The sequence below is a fragment of the Salvia hispanica genome, chromosome 4 (genome assembly GCF_023119035.1).
Source record: "Salvia hispanica cultivar TCC Black 2014 chromosome 4, UniMelb_Shisp_WGS_1.0, whole genome shotgun sequence".
Lineage (NCBI taxonomy): Eukaryota > Viridiplantae > Streptophyta > Magnoliopsida > Lamiales > Lamiaceae > Salvia > Salvia hispanica.
Genome location: NC_062968.1, coordinates 6,640,359 through 6,658,927, shown reverse-complemented (window position 1 = coordinate 6,658,927; position 18,569 = coordinate 6,640,359). Strand labels below are relative to the sequence as shown.

The 18,569-nt window shown below is 34.0% G+C and overlaps 2 protein-coding genes across 2 annotated transcripts; both read left to right on the top strand.

Annotated features, from left to right (window-relative positions):
• Window positions 1-7,838: 7,838 nt before the first annotated feature.
• LOC125217654 (protein SOB FIVE-LIKE 3-like) lies at window positions 7,839-9,767 on the top strand. The gene is made up of 2 exons (XM_048119175.1): window positions 7,839-8,263; window positions 8,936-9,767. Exon 2 carries the CDS (start codon window positions 9,167-9,169, stop codon window positions 9,560-9,562), a length of 396 nt encoding a protein of 131 aa, XP_047975132.1. The 5' UTR covers window positions 7,839-8,263; window positions 8,936-9,166; the 3' UTR covers window positions 9,563-9,767.
• Window positions 9,768-13,468: 3,701 nt separating this feature from the next.
• On the top strand, window positions 13,469-15,961 carry LOC125224146 (amino acid transporter AVT6A-like). Its single transcript, XM_048127504.1, has 5 exons — window positions 13,469-14,229; window positions 14,308-14,460; window positions 14,694-14,897; window positions 14,969-15,437; window positions 15,514-15,961. The coding sequence occupies exons 1-5, from the start codon at window positions 13,776-13,778 to the stop codon at window positions 15,653-15,655; spliced, it is 1,422 nt and encodes a 473-aa protein (XP_047983461.1). The 5' UTR covers window positions 13,469-13,775; the 3' UTR covers window positions 15,656-15,961.
• Window positions 15,962-18,569: the final 2,608 nt, after the last annotated feature.

The window sequence follows — 18,569 nt, the reverse complement described above, 5'->3', positions numbered from 1 at the left end:
TATTGTTTACGAGTAAAATTTCATGGTCAATCCATACCAAAGTGGCATAATGACTTAGTGTGCCTCACTGATTACTCTTTTGACAAATAGAAATAAAATAGTCCCCCACATGCCACCTCAATTAAATACCTATTCACTAAACTAACAGCACAATTAAGCCTTCTGTTAATTATTTTATGTAAAGTGAACAAAAATATTAAAAATATGGTGATCACAAATTACGTGCCATATACTATAATTTATATGCAATTGGCCTCATAATATTTTATACTTATAAAAGTAATCATATACACATTACTTTTTCATGTTAAGAAAAAATATTGTAAAATACTATTACAACTATCTCTTTGATAATACAATTTTAGAATTTTATGGGTATTATCTTTTTTCTTGTTTTATATTTCGGGTGTATATATAAATAGAAATTAAGGCTATAACTTATACTCCCTCCGTCCCACTAAATATGCAACATTTGTTTTTCGGCATGGGATTTTATGTAGTGTTGTTTTGTGAGTTAATGAAGAGAGAGTTAAGTAAGAGAGAAGAAAAAGTAGAGAGAGTACTGTTTCCATTTTTGGAAACGTTTCATTTTTAATGGGACATACCAAAAAGGAAAATGTTTCATTTCTAATGGGACAGAGGGAGTATTTTGTTAGCATATTAAATTATACTCTTTCCGTCCCACAATAATTGTCACTCTTATTGTGACCACGAATTTTAAGAAATGTAAAAAAAATTAGTGCAATGTGGGGCCCACTTTTTTATATTAATTTTATAATAAATTATGAGTGAAGTGAGTTAGTAGAATGCGGGACCTACTTACCATTGTGATAAAAATAAAGTGTGACAATTATTGTGGGACGGACCGGGATAGAAAAGAGTGATAATTATTGTGGGATGGAGGGAGTAGTTTTCAATATGTTTTTAAACGAATGTAAAAAAATAAAAATAAAAATAAATAAAATAAAAAGAATGAGTGAAAATTCAGTACACATAAGAATATTACTCCCTCCGTCCCACAAAAGATGTCACACTTTCCTTTTAAGATTGTCCCACAAAAGATGTCACATTTCCCTTTTTGGAAAAAGTTATCTCTCACATGAATATACAAATTATATTTTCTCTCTCCATTTAACACACAAAATAAAACCTTCTAAAATCTCGTGCCGTTCCACAAGTGTGACATCTTTTGTAGGACGGAGAGAGTAGTATTTTATGAGAGAGATATGTTATATAAAAATTTGATACACATAAGAATATTTGTATATTATGAGAGTGAAATGCTACATACATTGTGTTGTTAGTTTATTGAATAGGTGTTTATTCATGTGGCATGTGGGACCATTTTATTTTCATTTGTCAATGAGTTATTGGTGAGACACACCAAGTCATCACGCCACTTTGGTGTGGATTGACCATGGATTTTTTACTCGTTGTTTACGACTTTAAGAGTTAGATTAAACATAAATTTTTGAAATTACATTAAAAATGTCTCCAAGTTCCTAAACTTTAATACTTCATCCGTCTCATTTAAGATGATCAATTTTTTTTTGTCCTAATTAAGATGGCTAGTTACCAATTTTGGAAATAACATCCTCTCTCCTCATTAAAATATTCAACTATATTTTTTTTCTCTATTTTATTTCACCTTACAACACTTCCTAAAATCACGTGTCACTCAAAAATGTGGTCATCTTGAATGAGACTGTGGGAGTACATCCAATAATATTACATCAAAAATTAGGGACGTGTGTGAATATTTTAAAGTTTGAGGATCACATTGATACTTGCTATAAAGTTTAAATACCAAAACATAGTCCAGTATAAGGACTCATTTGGTTTTATAGATATTACTACTTTATAACAAGATAGATAATTAAAGATAGTGCTTGCACGCTAAATTATATTCCCTTCGTACGCCATTAGAAATCTTGTTGACTTTTCTGCATTCTTTTTATAAAAATTGATAGAAATCCAAGAGTGGCCCATTAGAATTATATAGTGGTTTCAGGTCTATGTGAATACTGATGTGGGATAGTTATATTTATATATCTAGTTTCAATTTCCAACACCCCCCTCAAACCCTTCAAGGTGTGAATACCGATGTGGGATAGTTATATTTTTATATCTAGTTTCAATTTCCAACAACCCCCCTCAAACTTAAATAGTTATGTTTTTATATCCAGTTTCAATTTCAATTTTTTTTTATCGGTTGGACCACTGACCCAAATTTTAAGCCCAGATATATTGTTGGGGGATAGTTATATTTTTATATCTAGTTTCAATTTCCTAAGGTGGGATAGTTATATTTTTATATCTAGTTTCAATTTTCAATACCGTCCCTATATCTAGTTTAGCCTCCCTCCCTATATCTAGTTTCAATTTCCATTGGTGAACTTGGAGGGGTTGGACTTTTTTTTTGATTGATTGGACAACTGGCCCAAATTTTAAGCCCAGACTGGGTCAGACATTTTTTCAGTTTCAGCCCATATATACTTTTAAGATAAACTTGGAGGGGTTGGACTTTTTTTTTCTGATTGATTGGACAACTGACCCAATTTTTTTTCTAATCGGTTGGACCATTGACCTAAATTTTAAGCCCAGACTGGGTCAGTCATTTTTTATATCTAGTCTACCCTCCCTCCCTATATCTAGTTTCAATTTCCATAGATATATTGCTATGTCAGTTAAATTTGACATTTTTTCAGTTTCAGCCTAGATATACTGTTGGGTCTAGGCCTGTCAAAATGGGTACCCGCGGATACCCGATCCGAAATTTTTGGGTATCCGATCCCGAAATTCTCAAAATCCAATACCGATACCCGACCCGAATTTGATTTCGGGTACCCGGATACCCGACTCGGGTATCCAGTCCCGAAAAATTGGGTATCCAGTCCCAATTGTGATTTTGATTTTTTTTTTTTTTTTTTGAAAATTAACTACAAACTTTTAGAATTTATTTAATATTATTTAATTCAAATTTAATACAAAGTTGAAGTACTAATATTCAAGTAAAAATAACTACAAACTTTTAGAAATACAAAATTATTATAATAGCTCGAATTTAAGAGAAAATAACTACTAACTTTTAGGAATACAAAATTCATGTAGTATTTCGAATATAAAAGAAAATAACTATAAACTTTGAAAAATACAAAATGCATAAGTTATACATATTAACATCTTTCATCCATCCACAATAAGTCAATAACCATCAAAATTCATAAGTTCAAACATTCATCCTTTATAAATATCACAATTCAATAATTCATAAGAATCAAGATCTAACAATAATATCATCAAAAAATTCAAAATTATAAATATCACAAGTCAATGAAATTAAAATATAATTAAAAAAAATAAATTACATATCTTATATACTAACTATTAAGTATTAATTAAATTATAGTTAAGAAATTAAATTACATTTAATTATAATAAAAATATAATTTATTAATTTTAGAAAATAAATCGGATATAATTCGGGTATACCCGATCAGATATCGGGTAACCAGATACCCGATAGTCCAAAATTCTCACTACCCGATCCCGATCCGATACCCGAAAAATCGGGTTTCGGATATCCAATTATCCGACTTTTTCGGGTTTGGATGGGTATCCAATACCCGATATCCATTTTGACAGGTCTAGCTGGGTCAGTTAAATTTGACTCAAAGTCGGCAATCCGCTCTGATACTAGGATAGAAGTCTATGAGTTCCATCCTAAAACCAATTGGTGATAGGAGGTGTGACCCATTAAAATTATATAGTGGTTTCAGGTTTATGGGAATACCGATGTGGGATAGTTATAATTTTATATCTAGTTTCAATTTCTAACAAAAATGATACTCCATCCGTCCCTAAAAATTCGACACCATTTGACCCGACACGGGTTTTAAGAAATGTAATAGAAAGTGGGTTGAAAAAGTTAGTGGCATGTGGATCCTACTTTTATATATTAGTTTTAAAATAAAATGTGACGGAGAATGAGTTAGTGGAATGTGGGGTCTCCTACCAAAAATGGTAAAAGTGAAAGGTCACAAATTTTCAAGGACGGACGAAAAAGGAAATATATGACAAATTTTCAGGGACGGAGGGAGTACTAATCATACTAATCTAAAGTGACAGTTTGGTGAAAAGACAATTTTATCCTTTTTGGAGGGAAAATGTAAAGCTATTTTGTTTACCTTTTGGTCATTTTGAGAAATGACCACCATTGGACAGAAAAGAGGCAGATATTATTGGACAAAAAATTGGTCTAATGAATCAATGGCTTCTCAAACAAGATAGAACACCCATACATGCACTCACCTTTAATTGAATCTACATTTTTATTGATTGATTTACTGATAATTTTATTTTTGATTGCAGCATAGCAGGACTCTTGAAATCCGGCGACAGCTCCGACGATGGGTGACGAAGGCGGCAAGGCTGATGGAGGCGGGGCAGTGGCGGCAAGGCGGCGACTGGCTACGAGAAAGTGACAGATCCGGGGCGAGAGAGATAGGGGGAAAGGTGTGAAGACGAAAAAGAAGAGGAAGAAGAGATCCGATCTTTACCGGCAACGGCGGCAGCAAGGCAGTGGAGGCGTGAAACGAGCGGCGGGTGAGGCGGCGGCCATGGCTTGTAAAGCAGAGCAGCGCCGCGAAGGAGGAAGGGGTGACGGCGCGGCGGGTAAGGCGGCGGGATGGGTGGCAAGGCTGTGTGGAAGGAGAGCCGATGAGGAAGAAGGAGCGGTACTCTGGCTCCCACCGCCGATTAGGGAGGAGGAGGAGGAGGAGAGAGAGTGAGAGAGAGAGATGGAGGCGTGGCATAGGGTTTTAGGATGATAATTAGTTTATTGTATATTGTTTGGACTTTTATTTATATTTAGTGGGCTTTTATTGTGTTAAATTTTTTAGTATATAATTTAGATTTCAAATAGTGCTATGTCCTCATTTTATAGTATATCTTTCTTAACTAAATAGAGTTTTAATTCAAGTGTCGTACTCTATTATTATATTTTAAGCTAAGATTAATTTGGACTTCTAATCTATTGACTTTATATAATATATATTTTTTAAATTATTTTTTTAATAAGTAATTAAGTTTATAGTATAGAGGTAGAATTGAGTTATTTTGATTTACTCATATTTCTATCTATTAAACTTCCGAAAATTTTGAAATGTTGAATTTAAATTTGGCTACAGCTAATAATAATTATGAAAAATGAAGCTAAATTATTTTTATTATTAAACAAAGAACAATATTGCATAACAAGAACATGCTTATTAATACACATGCATACTATGTGTTAGTTTCTTGATATTAGATCGTACACTTGGTGTTACTTCTACTCAAGAGGGAAAATGAATATTTTAAGTTTTTTTACTAAGTTATTAAATTCATAGTATATAGATAGAATTGATTTGTCTTATATTACTCATATTTCTCTATTTAGACTTTTCAAAATATTTGTGGAATATAAATATATTATCAAGTATTGAAATTAAATTTGGCTAAACCAAATAATAAATATAAAATACTACAAAATAATAATGATAAAAAATAAAACTAAATTAATATCAATATCAAACCAAGAACAATATTGCATCATACTAACATATTTTAAAAATTTTGGTGTTACTTTAACTCAAGAGGGAAGATAAAATGTACACCACCAATTATAGAGCGGAGTTAAAAGATTGATAAACATAAAAAAATTCGTTAAAACCTCGCTTCAAGTAGTACTCCGTTCATAAGTATTTAAATATCTTATCTTATCTTACTAATCTAATATATTTAGTGGGCTTTTTTTGGATTATAATTTTAATTTCAAATAATGGTACTATAAAATTATGCAATTTATAGTAGGTGTACATTTTTATTATATTTAAGTGTTGTATAGATTGAATTGTTTTATATTTACTCATATTTCTATTATTTTTACTTCTCAAAATTTTGAAATATGTTTATATTGAATTCAAACGTGGCTAGACCAAGTAATTATGAAACACCAATAAATAATGATATAAAGTGAAACTAAATTAATATCATTATCAAAAAAAGAACAATATTGCATAACATTAATTGTTGTTGTGTATAGTAATATACTAGTACAATTTTATATATAACAGTATATTAGCTTAATTAAATATGTTGAAATTACTTATAAATATATTTATAAGTAAATTACTAGAAGTACACGTAGTTATAATTGAGTTGATTTTGTTAATCGAAACTGGTGAATTATTTATTCCTTCAAATAGTTTGCTTTTTTTTTTATTCTTTTGTAAATAGTAGTATTGCATTTTTCATTATTTGCGTCTTATTCTATTTCATCCACACATCTCCTCTTTTGTTATTTCTTTTATTTTATAGTGTACTCATATCAAATATTAAAATAATATACAATCATCCGGTAAAATATGAAATGTTTCTTGAGAGTGGGTTGAGAGAAGTACGATTGTACAAATTTTTTTTGTTATTGTTTGTAATATTACAAATACTTATTTTAATTAGTTCTTATCTGTAAATATATTTTTATACTTATTTATTCTATATTCTTTATTTTAAGTTAATATATCTTCATTATTTAAAAATCTTTTGTCATGTGCATAGCACAGGTGTTAACACTAGTAAATACTCCCTCCGTCCCGGATAATTCGGGTCACTTTGATCGGGCACGTGTTTTAAGAATTGTCATGAAAAGTGGGTTGAAAAAGTTAGTGGAACGTGGGTCCTACCTTTATATATTAGTTTTATAATAAAATGTGAGTAGAAATGAGTTAGTGGAATATGAGGTCCACTGCTAAAAATGGTAAAAGTGAAGTGAGACAAATTATGTGGGACAGACTTAAATAGAAAACTGGGACGAATTATCTGGGATGGAGGGAGTAGTTAAAATGGAGATATGATAGTGCAGAAAAGTCAACTAGACTCCTAAGACCACCTCCAATCATACACCAAATCCCATTTTTGGTGTAAAAATGTGCTCCAACCATACTCTATACCGATACCCATTTTTGGGTTTTTTAATCAAACAACACCAAATTTGAAGTGAACACCAAAATTGAGTATCTACTGCAAAAAAATTTTAAATATTGCATAATAGTCCTTATTATTAATTTGATAGTTGAATCAGCCGGCGGCCAATTTGTATACTGTCAATTTGTGTACTAGTACTAGTACTTGATAGTTGATTCAAACTATCAGCAGCATAATTTAGACACAATTTGTTCATGGAATTTACATATATTTTTCTAATAAAAATAATTAAATAGAAATGATCAAGCTGGCCATATTATAATAAATTATATTTTTTTACAAATAATAACTAATAAATTTACTAAATAGGAACGAATATTGCTAAAAAAATCTTGTTATTATTTCAAGAGTATATGACCCGATATGACGCAATAAGAAATAAAAGTGCTCATCTGGAACTTCAAAATGCGCTAGTTGATCATTTGTGGGAACAATACACAAATTTCGAGTCTTGAATTTTAGCTATTTTTTATGTTTATCGTGATATGTTTTATGTAATTGCGATATATTTAAATGAGTTTCAATTTATATTTGAATTTTATTATTGCAAGTTTAGTGTATTTAATTTTAAAAGTAGTGTAATTTTTTTAATATAAAGTATATTTAATATATAAATATATTAATAAAAAAATTTGTGTAATTATTTAAGTTACATAAATTATTGATAAAATATTGTGGGACTAATATGTAATTTAAGTAAACATGTAGGTATAATTGAAAAGGTATAAAAAGAATATAAATATGGAATATTCTTTTGGGTTTGAGTTTATAGTAAATGATTGGAGTAAAACTATATTTTGGTGTGACTCAAATTCAAAAATGGGATTGAGTTTGGTGTAAATGGTTGGAGATGGCCTAATGGCAGGATGAAAGGGGTACGTGGTTAAGAAGATAGTTTCGTAGGATTATTTTAAGGTCATGTTCAAGTCTTCATTTAATTGGGTCAGATTAAATTTTCCAATACGCAGCAGATGTTCGATGAAAATCCCAACTGAAGACTATAATAATTTTGGTGGAAATGTTGTTTTGCAAGAGGCCAAGAATGATCCGGATATGGAGCCCAGAAGAGCCAAGTTATACAATGCCAAATCGAGGCAGACCTATTCAACTGGCAAGAGGACTGCAAAGGGGCCGCAGTTGTCTGAAATCCAAACAGAGAATAAGCCAAAGGGAAGAATCAATTTGGTAGGGAATGGAACCATGGCAGAATAGCAACAACACAATATTCCCTATTGAGGTAACATTATACCTAAAAATCTTGTTTACTTTTTGTAATATTGATCATTATTTAGTTGTTCATAAGTATGTGTAAATCTTGAAGCAAACTCAATGGAAAAACAAAATAAAAATTGAACCTTTGGGTGTTTTTGGAGGACAGCGACAGCAGCAACATAAGGGGTTGTTTGTGATGCGAAAATGACTGTTTGTACGATTCACATATCCAATTTAACCATGTACAAGAAGCCAAAAACACAGTTGGATTGACTGTGTAATTCACATGAAAAAGGCTGCTCTTAGTTAATGGCAAGACAGAAATTTAAAGTCCTCTTGATAAATAAGATAGTTCTAAAAGAGGGCTTCATTTAGCTATATGATATCATTGGGTTTATACATTATCTGCCATTTGCGTGAGTGGGCCTTATCTATATCCTCATTTCAAAAGCAGCTTTATATTTATGAAGCAGACAGGGGAGTAAGTAGAGAATAGGGGGATTTCCGGGTATGAGGTGTTATGAGTATGCAAACAAAGTATCTTCCATTTTAAAAGAGCTCTAAACCTCTGTCCTTGTCTGTGTATGTGTGTTTTGAGAGAGAGAGAGAGAGAGGGGAGACCTATGTTTTTATAAATGAGGGTATTTCACCTGTAAAGTTGCTCCTGGTAATAAAAGCCAGAGAATTTATTGTGCAGAGACAGCTAAGCAGTACCTTTCCCCTCCCCAATGATGAAGGTGGTTTTGTTGCATCAAAGAGTCAACAGATAAAGGGGGGCATAACATGATCATTTACCTCCCAGTCAAGAAGATTGTGGATTGCCCAATAGCATCACTCACCACTCTAATTCAAAATTTTGCTGCCTGCTTTTTTCAGTTTCTCAACCCTCTCCATAAATAGTATTTGCCTTGTTCTTGGACCTATTGAAATGGATCCTTCTAAAATAGGCACTGAGGAATGCAGCAGCAGTGAATCCGGGTGGACGACGTACATAGCCTCCCCAGACCTCGAGGACGAATATGCCGATCAGAACGAAGAAGATGACGACGATGGTGATGATGATGGCAATGTAGCCCAAAAAGGGTTCAAAAAGGTTGCGCGAGAAGAGGCAGCAGCTGATAGTGATGATTCGATGGCCTCGGATGCATCCTCTGGTCCAAGTGATCAATATTATTATCTCGGAAGAAGCCATGGAGGTTTCATCCATGCAGGGAGAAACAATCAAAGAAAGTGGACTGCAAAGAAGCAGGAAGAGAAGAAGAAACAGATGAGAGGAGAAAAAGACAAATCAGGCAACAGTGCAAGAAGATTGAAGAAATTTTAACCATACTTTTTCTCAACAGCTCCACTTTTGTGAAGGTATGCACAAAGTTTTGTAGCTCTTAATCCATGTTTATAGCAATATCATGGAGTATAAAGAAATGGGTTAGTAGAACATGTTTTTACTGGGTTTTTTTTTTGTGGTTTATGATATGGTCTCACTTGTAAAGTTACTGAAAATGCATAGACACTGTCATGATTTTGAGGCTTTCCTGCTAAACCTATTTTATCCTTCATTGCATAAACCTTTATTTTCTTGTCAGACATAAGAATTATTTGTTGTTAGGTCTTTTTGTCAATCATGGCGTTGCCAGATTTTAAATGGTGTAAAAAATGAAATAGTGGTAATGATTTACATGCTCATGGGAATATGACTTGGTTAAAGAATAGAAGACATATATGCAAGAAAGTGAAGCTCCAACAATTTAGTTAAAGACAGATGGGAAAACATAGGGTGTTTTTGTCCTTACATGATCTAAAATGGTAGTGGGTGCACCTCTATATGTTTTACAACTTATATTGTCAAGATGCACACACACATTCATGTGAACTCAAGGCCTATTAAAGGGGGCAAAAGAAGAAGTTTTGAATATTCCAAATCCCAGATGTAAATGTGCACTGAGCAAACCACGATTGCATTAGAGTTAAACGTCACAATCTCACACATTTCAATCTTTGATGTGGATGTTCACTACCACCATGTTCCTACTTCCCCACCAACAGTAGCTTTCATAGGAGAATGCTAAGAAGCCCAAAAGGCAACACATTGAGCAAATTCATGGACAATTGCTTTCACATGTCAATATTTGTAATTGCAAGAGTGAATTGTAGTAACTTTTTAATCAATTCAACCATATTGAGTACATGGTTAAGTTCTTATTACTAGATGCCTTGATGATGATTGTCATTCTTCATGCGTGAGGTCGAGTTTCAGTGTTCTTTTCAACTTGTAAAAGGTAGTAGTATTTTTTTTTATCTTACATCTGCAAAGGGCCTAAATTCAAAATTCTCACGTTCGAAAACGATAAATTAAAATTGAATTTTAAAAATGAAGATAAATGGATTGAGAAATCATAAAAATTAAAATTCGAAAATAAGAAAATAAGGGAACAGAAGAAAAATATTCAATTTTGGAATGTGGTATTGTGGAGAGTAGTTAAGATTCAAATTTTGAATCGTAAAACGCGGTTTGTACAATGGGCTTACTATAAAGGCCCAAACCTCATTAGCAAAACGTGATTGTTTCCATAGCCCATTTATAAAAGGCTCAGTCATTAGTTATATTTAGGTTTGTTCAGTAAACAATTTTCACCTTACCATGATAGGCTATTTTTGAATTTCTGTTTCTATCCATCATTATATATGAATCACCTTACCATGATAGGCTATTTTTGAATTTCTGTTTCTATCCATCATTATATATGAATCAAAAGGTCATGTAAATAGCATCCTTAATTCTTGTACTTTGATGGTTTATTTCACTAAGTCCTTATATAACCTTTTCGTTTTAGTAAGTCCTTATATTTTTATATTCGAAATATTACAATCTTTATTTGACGGACTGTTAACTTTTCCGTTATAAAATAACACATCATATATTAATTATTTGAATATATTCCACCTAATATTCTAGTTGGAAAATTATGAACATAACACACAAAAAAAGATCCGTCGTCCGCTCCTCCGCCCAGATCCGTCGTCCGCTCGGCTTCTCCGTCCTCGTCACCGGCGCCGCCGGCTTCGTCGGCTCCCAAATATATCATTGGAACCAAATATAAATTAATATTTGAACTTCAAATAATCAAACAACAAATTTCTTTTAACGATTTTGGAAGTCTTTAGTTTTTTTTGTTTTTGTTTTTGTTTTATCTTTTTTTTATATTTATGTTATGTTCATATTTTCCAACTAGGATATTAGGTGAAATATATTTAAATAATTAGCATATGATATGTTATTTTATAACGAAAAAGTTAACGGTTACGTTAAATAAGGATTAGAATATATCAAATATAAAAGTATAAGGACCAGTGAAATAAACAATTAAAATACAAAGAGTTAACGGTCTAAAATCTAAATTAACATAACATATTTATTAATTAAATTATTTTTAGGAAACAGTTCAGAAATGAGAAATCGATCCCCCCAAAACAGGAGGGCATGCGTAGCATTTCTTTTTGGCTGTTCTATGAATTCATTATTAAAACTTTAGGCATTCTGCCGCAACTTTTATCAAACTCAAGCCTATACACTACCACATATTAAAAATAAAATAAATAAAAAAGACATTAAATATACTACAATCTACAAATTCATTGCTTGTGTACTACATCAAAGGCACTATACAATACGTGACGTTCTTGGATTCGTTATAATACTATATAGTATATTAATTGTTGTTAGAAACGAATCTAAACAACATTTCATATCTTTTTCTTCTTTGAAATAATCAACTCTCTATTTTAAAATATGCTGATAAGTTATTCTTTTCCTATTAGTTTTCCGTGTTGTACTTATACTTTCTTCCGTATGTGACTAATATACAATATGTATATTAGTTTCCAACCACATAATTTATCTATAATTATAAGAGCATCTCCAAGGAGGGGAAAGGTAAATGAAGAGGTAAGTTCATATAACTATTATATTTACCTTTTTTATTGAAAAATTATTCTCCAAGGGGAGATGTATTTGAGAAGGTATTATACCATCTTCTATTTTGAAGAGGTATTTTTACCAGGTAAAATCTCATAACTACTATATTTACCTTCTTTTCATGAAAAATCATTCTTTAAGGGGAAAGTATTTGAGAAGGTATTACATTTTATATTTTTTAATGCATTTGTACTATTATTTTATTTTTATAAAAATGATATACCTTTCTATATATCTTTTTCCTTTAGAGTATATTTCACTTCATGAGAAGGTAAATAGATAATATATCTCTTTCATTTACCTCTCCTTGTTGGAGATGCTCTAACTAATGTTATGAATTTATAACGATGTCGTACGGTATTTCTTATTGTGTGTACTATATTCTTCAGAACTACAGTTTCAAAAATTAATTATTATAAATACATAAATCATTTTGAGGCATATTCCGATGCACCTAATTAAATCTTAATGTTGATTAATAAATATAAAATAAAATTAGAAATCTTTAAATAGTTATTTATATACAGTTTTCAATCACTATTTTGAACAAAGAAAGATCGCGACCTATCTTACTATGCCACGCAAGCGCACTCTCATTCTTATATGAAAATCGAGCAGCAGTTCAATTCCAAAATCCAGTAGAGCATGCTGTCTATTTTTGGGCGGCTGGAAACAAACAACTAAGCATTAAATCAATTTTAAATAAAAATTAGACGACTACCATTCGCCACTTACGCCAAGTTGCCATGATATTTTATTTGTAATTATTGGGTCTTCTTTTGTTGGTTTCAATCAAATCAATTTTTTTGATAAGCATAACAATGCTGACTCCTTTGCCTTTTCATACCTACATCACCAATTCACCGTACTATAGCTAGGCCACTAATCATTTGCCCTTCCAATGGTGGTCATTGTTTTAGAGATTGCATATCAGTTTGTTATTATTACTAATGATAAATGATAAATACTAAAGTTGAAGAGCATAGTGCATACAAAATGGAATACCACCTAGTTGTTTATAATAAATCTTTATAGATGGTTAAACCAGCGAGTTTGCTAAAATATAGTGTCCTTAAAAGTGTCCAATGTTAGCACTTCCAAAAAAAAAATCGAATTTCAATTCATACTAGATGTACATATCAAATTTGAGTGGTCCTTATTAAAAGTAGTATAAATCTCATGAAATATCCAGAAGCAAGCCCAAGCTATGTTTCTATGATTTTGACCATATGGCAATTCATCTTGGTAGGGAAGCTATGGCCAGTTCAAAATCTATATTATCACATGTTACAAACGTAATTACGCAGATTAGTAGTATTTGATTAAACCTTACATACGCAATCCAAATAAAGCACCTCTACCATTAACCCAGGTGTCGGCTCGACAAACCCAATCACGACATTTACCAAACTATCAAAGGAAAATAAATGTGTTGATAACTTCTCTCTCTAAATCTGATCAAATTTGTTGATAACTTTTCATTGATAAGTTGCAGCTTTTTTCTCTCCGAGATTTATTCACCCAATCCCAATTCCAACATTCCATCTCTGCAATCGCAGCAAACATGACAACCAAAAGCCAGAAGAAACCTAGAAGCTCCTCATCGAAGAAATCAAAGAGAGAATCAGTATCCGTCCGAATCATCGATGAGAAAACGCCTCTATTGACCAACAAGAAGGCGGAGAGCAGCAGCTTCTCCTCCCACGGAGAAGCCAACGGAGCCTCCTTCACCGGAGCAGTATTCAACCTCTCCACCACCATAATCGGCGCCGGAATCATGGCGCTGCCGGCCACCATGAAGGTCCTCGGCCTCATCCTCGGGATCGTAGCTATTGTCTTCGTCGGCGTCCTCACGGAGCTCGCCATAGGCATGCTGCTCCGCTTCAGCAAAGCCGGCGCCGTCTCCTCCTACGGCGCCGTCATGGGCGACGCGTTCGGCGCCATTGGCCGGAAAGCGCTCCAGGTCTGCGTCGTCATCAATAATATTGGCGTGCTGGTTGTTTACATGATCATACTCGGTATCGTATTTCTCTTGTAATTTACACTTTACTTCTTCAAAATTTTCGATTTCGTTCTCATCGAATTGAACTGTGAAGGGGATGTCGTTTCCGGTTCGACCTCGAGCGGAATTCATCACCCCGGTCTGATGGAGAGCTGGTTCGGCCAGGAGTGGTGGACCGCCCGGTTCTTTGTCCTTGTTGTCACTACGCTTGGGGTTTTCACTCCATTGGCCTTTCTCAAGCGCATTGGTAAGCTATAATTTATTACTACTAAGAAATTGATGTTTAAACTTAACCTTAGAATAACTTGAAAAAGAATACGACTCAGCTACTAATTTGGGGAAGAGGGAGTTGTATTGATGTTACAAAGGGACTTGCCCTGTATATGTGGTGCTAAAATTGGAAAGGGTGAAAGTTGGAGAATTAATAGAAAATTTTTGAGGAAATGAGGTTTGTTTGTTGATTGTGGGGAGTGGTTGCAGATTCTCTGCGGCACACCTCTGCGGTGGCTGTTTTCCTTGCAGTGGTGTTCCTTGTGATAACCGCAGGCATCGCCATTGCCAAATTTATTCAAGGGAGCATGATGTGGCCGCGCCTCCTCCCCGATATCTCGGGATTCAATTCTATCTGGACGCTCTTCACTGTCGTCCCTGTCCTCGTCACCGCCTATGTATGCCATTTCAATGGTACGGATTCTTCCAGAGTTATGCATTAGTTTTAATCAAGTTAGTTAGTTAAGTATTGTGGTGTGGTGTAGTGCACAGTATTGAGAATGAGCTGGAAGATCCTTCGTTGATAAAGCCGGTGGTTCGAACATCCCTGTTGCTCTGCTCAGTCATTTACGTCATGACCAGCTTCTTCGGCTTCCTCTTGTTTGGCGACGCCACCCTTGACGACGTGCTCTCCAACTTTGACACGGATCTTGGCATCCCGTTCAGCTCCCAGCTCAATGATGCTGTCCGTGTTAGTTATGCCCTTCATTTGATGCTGGTTTTCCCGGTTATTTTCTACCCTCTCCGTCTCAACTTAGATGGCCTCTTCTTCTCCTCCTCCTCCATCCCTCTCACGGCTGACAACATGCGCTTCACCTCCCTCACAATCGCCCTCATGTCTGTCATCTTTCTTGGGGCCAATTTCATTCCCAGCATTTGGGACGCCTTTCAGTTCACCGGTGCAACAACTGCTGTCTGCATCGGCTTCATCTTTCCTGCTATCATCGTTTTAAGGTAGCATCCGCTGCCTCTTCTCTGCTGCAGTGTATTTTTTCTCTGTTTTATATTCAACTGTGGTGTTGGTTTTCAGGGACGTTCATGGCATCACGACGTGGAAACAGAAAACTTTGGCGGTGTTCATGGTTGGTTTGGCTGTGTTTGCTAGTTTGGTGGCGATTTACAGTGATGCGTACGCCATATTCAAGAGAAACGCAGCACCTACTCGCGAATAGTATCGCTAGAGGGGCTATCGGAGGAGTCCTATTTGATGATGGATGAGGAAATGTGTGATATTTGGCAGCATGGACATAGAACTGAGTTGGATAACTTGGATCCAAGTCAGGCATCATTTAAGTGTGTTATGTTAAATTGGAAACATCCTAGATTAATACTCCATATGAGTGTATCTATTTGTTAAAGCAGTTTTTGACATCCCACCTTGTATTAGTATGTTTCTTTAAGTGTAATACCAAACTCTACAACATTTCATAATCTGTTTTGTAAGAGAAGTAAACAGTGACTATCTGCTGTGCACATTACTTTTCATCTCCCATAACACATTGATCAAATGTTTCCATTAAATTTCAAGCCATACACTTATCCTCAATTCATTGGAAACTTTTTTTGTCCTCACACCCTGGCCTCAATATACTATGAATGCTCGATGACTTGTGCTTCGAGGCTAACAGTCGTTTTCTCGTCACTCTCTGAGGCGTCACCACCGGATTCTGTTACATTATCATATCGAATGGAGCATATTGTTATGCAGCTCAGCAGGACTCTTGGCTACTGTCACAATAAGTAGCAACATTTAAGGGATGGTTGTTTGATCCTTATCAGTTGGAACAGAGAGAATTTAGTTATTCAATCAGTCAGTCTTTGTTCCTCAGCTGTAATAAGCAAGCAAGAGTAGTACTACTGAATGAAGCATAGGCACCTATGTAGTGAGGTGTGTTTTGGACATCCAATAAGAAAGCGAGGAAGACACTGCAACTTCTAATAAGCAAGCTTCAAACCCAACCTTATAAAAGAGTAAACTACAAAAACGGTCCCTGACTATGGGTTTATCTCGCCAATAGTCCCTGAACTTTAAGAATATCTTCAGTAGTCAGGGTTTATTTCGTCCGCGGTCCTTTCGCACTGTTTTCTCCCGAAAATGCCTCCAGAAGTGAGATGGGCATTTTTGTCCATTCCCAATTTCACCTTTTCAATCTGATATTATTTCAAACTACTTGCACTGTGAGATTATTTTTATGTATTGAATCTGATATTATTTCAAAACCATCTTCTTCTTCCCTCGGCCCTCCTCCACTTTGTTTCTTGTTTTTTTTTTTTTCTGTAACACTATCCATATCTTTTTTTTATCCATAACAATATCCATAGCACGCTTCCTCTTCTTGTCATCACCGGTGTCCATCCCCGATTCCTCTGCCGCCGCCGCAGACATGCTGCCAACGGTTAAAATCACACGCTTTAGCTGACAATTACTTCTCTCTCTATTTCTTTCTCTCTAGCTAACAATTGCTTCTCGCAAGCAGAAACGAAGAATACGATTCCTATTTATAAGTGTGAAATTGGGAATGAACGAATCAAGAGAGTTTTTAGCTTTCAAAAATATTTTGTGTTGCATTATGTGTTAGAGTTTGTATACTAGAAATCACGTTTCGAGTGATTGAATACTGTAAAACTCTTATTTTATTTTCCAATGAATAAAACAAATTATTTTTGTTGTAATGTTGTTATGTTTTACATTTAATAGATGTTAATTGCATGTTTAAATGTATAAGTTAACTTAACAAAGTCCAAGTCTTTGTTTTAGTAGACCGGTTGTGGGCGGCGTCCACTTGAAGGTAACACGGTCAGTCTTAAACAAAGAAAAGAAGAATTTAACAACCCAGATGGAATTAGAATATCCATTGTGAAAGGTTGCAATGTCAGTCCGCATATTTCTAAGCCTTACTGAAATAAGATGACATTGGTGTGGTATAACACTGAACGGATCTAACAACAAGACTTATCCTTAGGCTATCTACTGAAAGGCGAGGTCTTGATAAATATTTGTTTCTTAATCAATGTAGGCTAGCATTGAGCATACGGTATTGATTATGCAATACTTTGACTTATCAAATGGTGCGGATTTTTCGTAACCCAATAAACCTGATATATTGGGTAGTGGTGATTATATCTAGCGGTGCTAGGATTGCTATTATATTGAATCGTGCGCGAGGTGAGTCTCTTTTGATAATGTCCCCAAGAGGAGCGCGAAACAAGACTTTGTTATTCGGAACCTAGCTAGTTGGAGTTTAATTACTCTATGAATAATAAATAAGCGTTTCATGCTAAGTCCACTCTTGGAATTAATAAGATATTAATTAATTAAGTCCATAGCAGACATTAATTAATTAATGAACATTTTAATCTTAAGCGCGAGAAATGAAAGATAAAACGGAAACCTGGATTACTTCTAATTTCGGATTTGGATGGGGAGAGTTCAATATTACTCCTGTAGTGGCTGCTCGTAATATTCCAATTAAGCTTATATTAAATTGTGGGTTCAATTTAATTAATAAAAAGTAAATTGGATGAGTCCATATCCAAAACCTTCCATAGATCCCCGTCTGGACCCAAAAGGAACTTAATATAAATAGGAGAATAAAGGAGACAGAACAATCACAATTTTTATTCTTAAATTTTTCAAAAATTTCGCCCCCCTCATATTGAGCTGGTCGAATTTCCTTCTCCTCCGTGGAATAGTTTTTCTGTCTCTTTTATTTAAGTCCTAGTATTCCGGTGAGATCTGATATTGGAGTACAGTTCGGGAACCAGAGAGAAGATCCGTGGTCTAGTATTCAAAACATCACGTGGAGAAGTCGCTAGCCATCATCAATTCTTTGGAGAATTAATAAGGTATTATTTCTGCTCCGTAGAAAAACATGTTTTAGGTTTCAATTGCACTTAAAGCATGATTAATTCAAATTATGAGCATGATACAAGTAAGAATTACGAGAATAGATTTTGTCTAAATAATCTGCTAAATAGATCCGATTTTTATGTGATTATAATAGAATGCACGCTTCCGCTGCCAGTTCCTTCATTATGTAGTATAAATACGCATCGTATACTTATTATGTATACTGAAAGAGCAGG

Bases quoted from the DNA above. Each gene is read 5' to 3' on its own strand.
- LOC125217654 (XM_048119175.1), top strand. From the start codon at position 9,167: ATGGATCCTTCTAAAATAGGCACTGAGGAATGCAGCAGCAGTGAATCC.
- LOC125224146 (XM_048127504.1), top strand. From the start codon at position 13,776: ATGACAACCAAAAGCCAGAAGAAACCTAGAAGCTCCTCATCGAAGAAA. The intron at 14,461-14,693 runs GTAAGCTATAAT...GAGTGGTTGCAG, and splicing joins GGCCTTTCTCAAGCGCATTG to ATTCTCTGCGGCACACCTCT. The intron at 15,438-15,513 runs GTAGCATCCGCT...GTTGGTTTTCAG, and splicing joins CCTGCTATCATCGTTTTAAG to GGACGTTCATGGCATCACGA.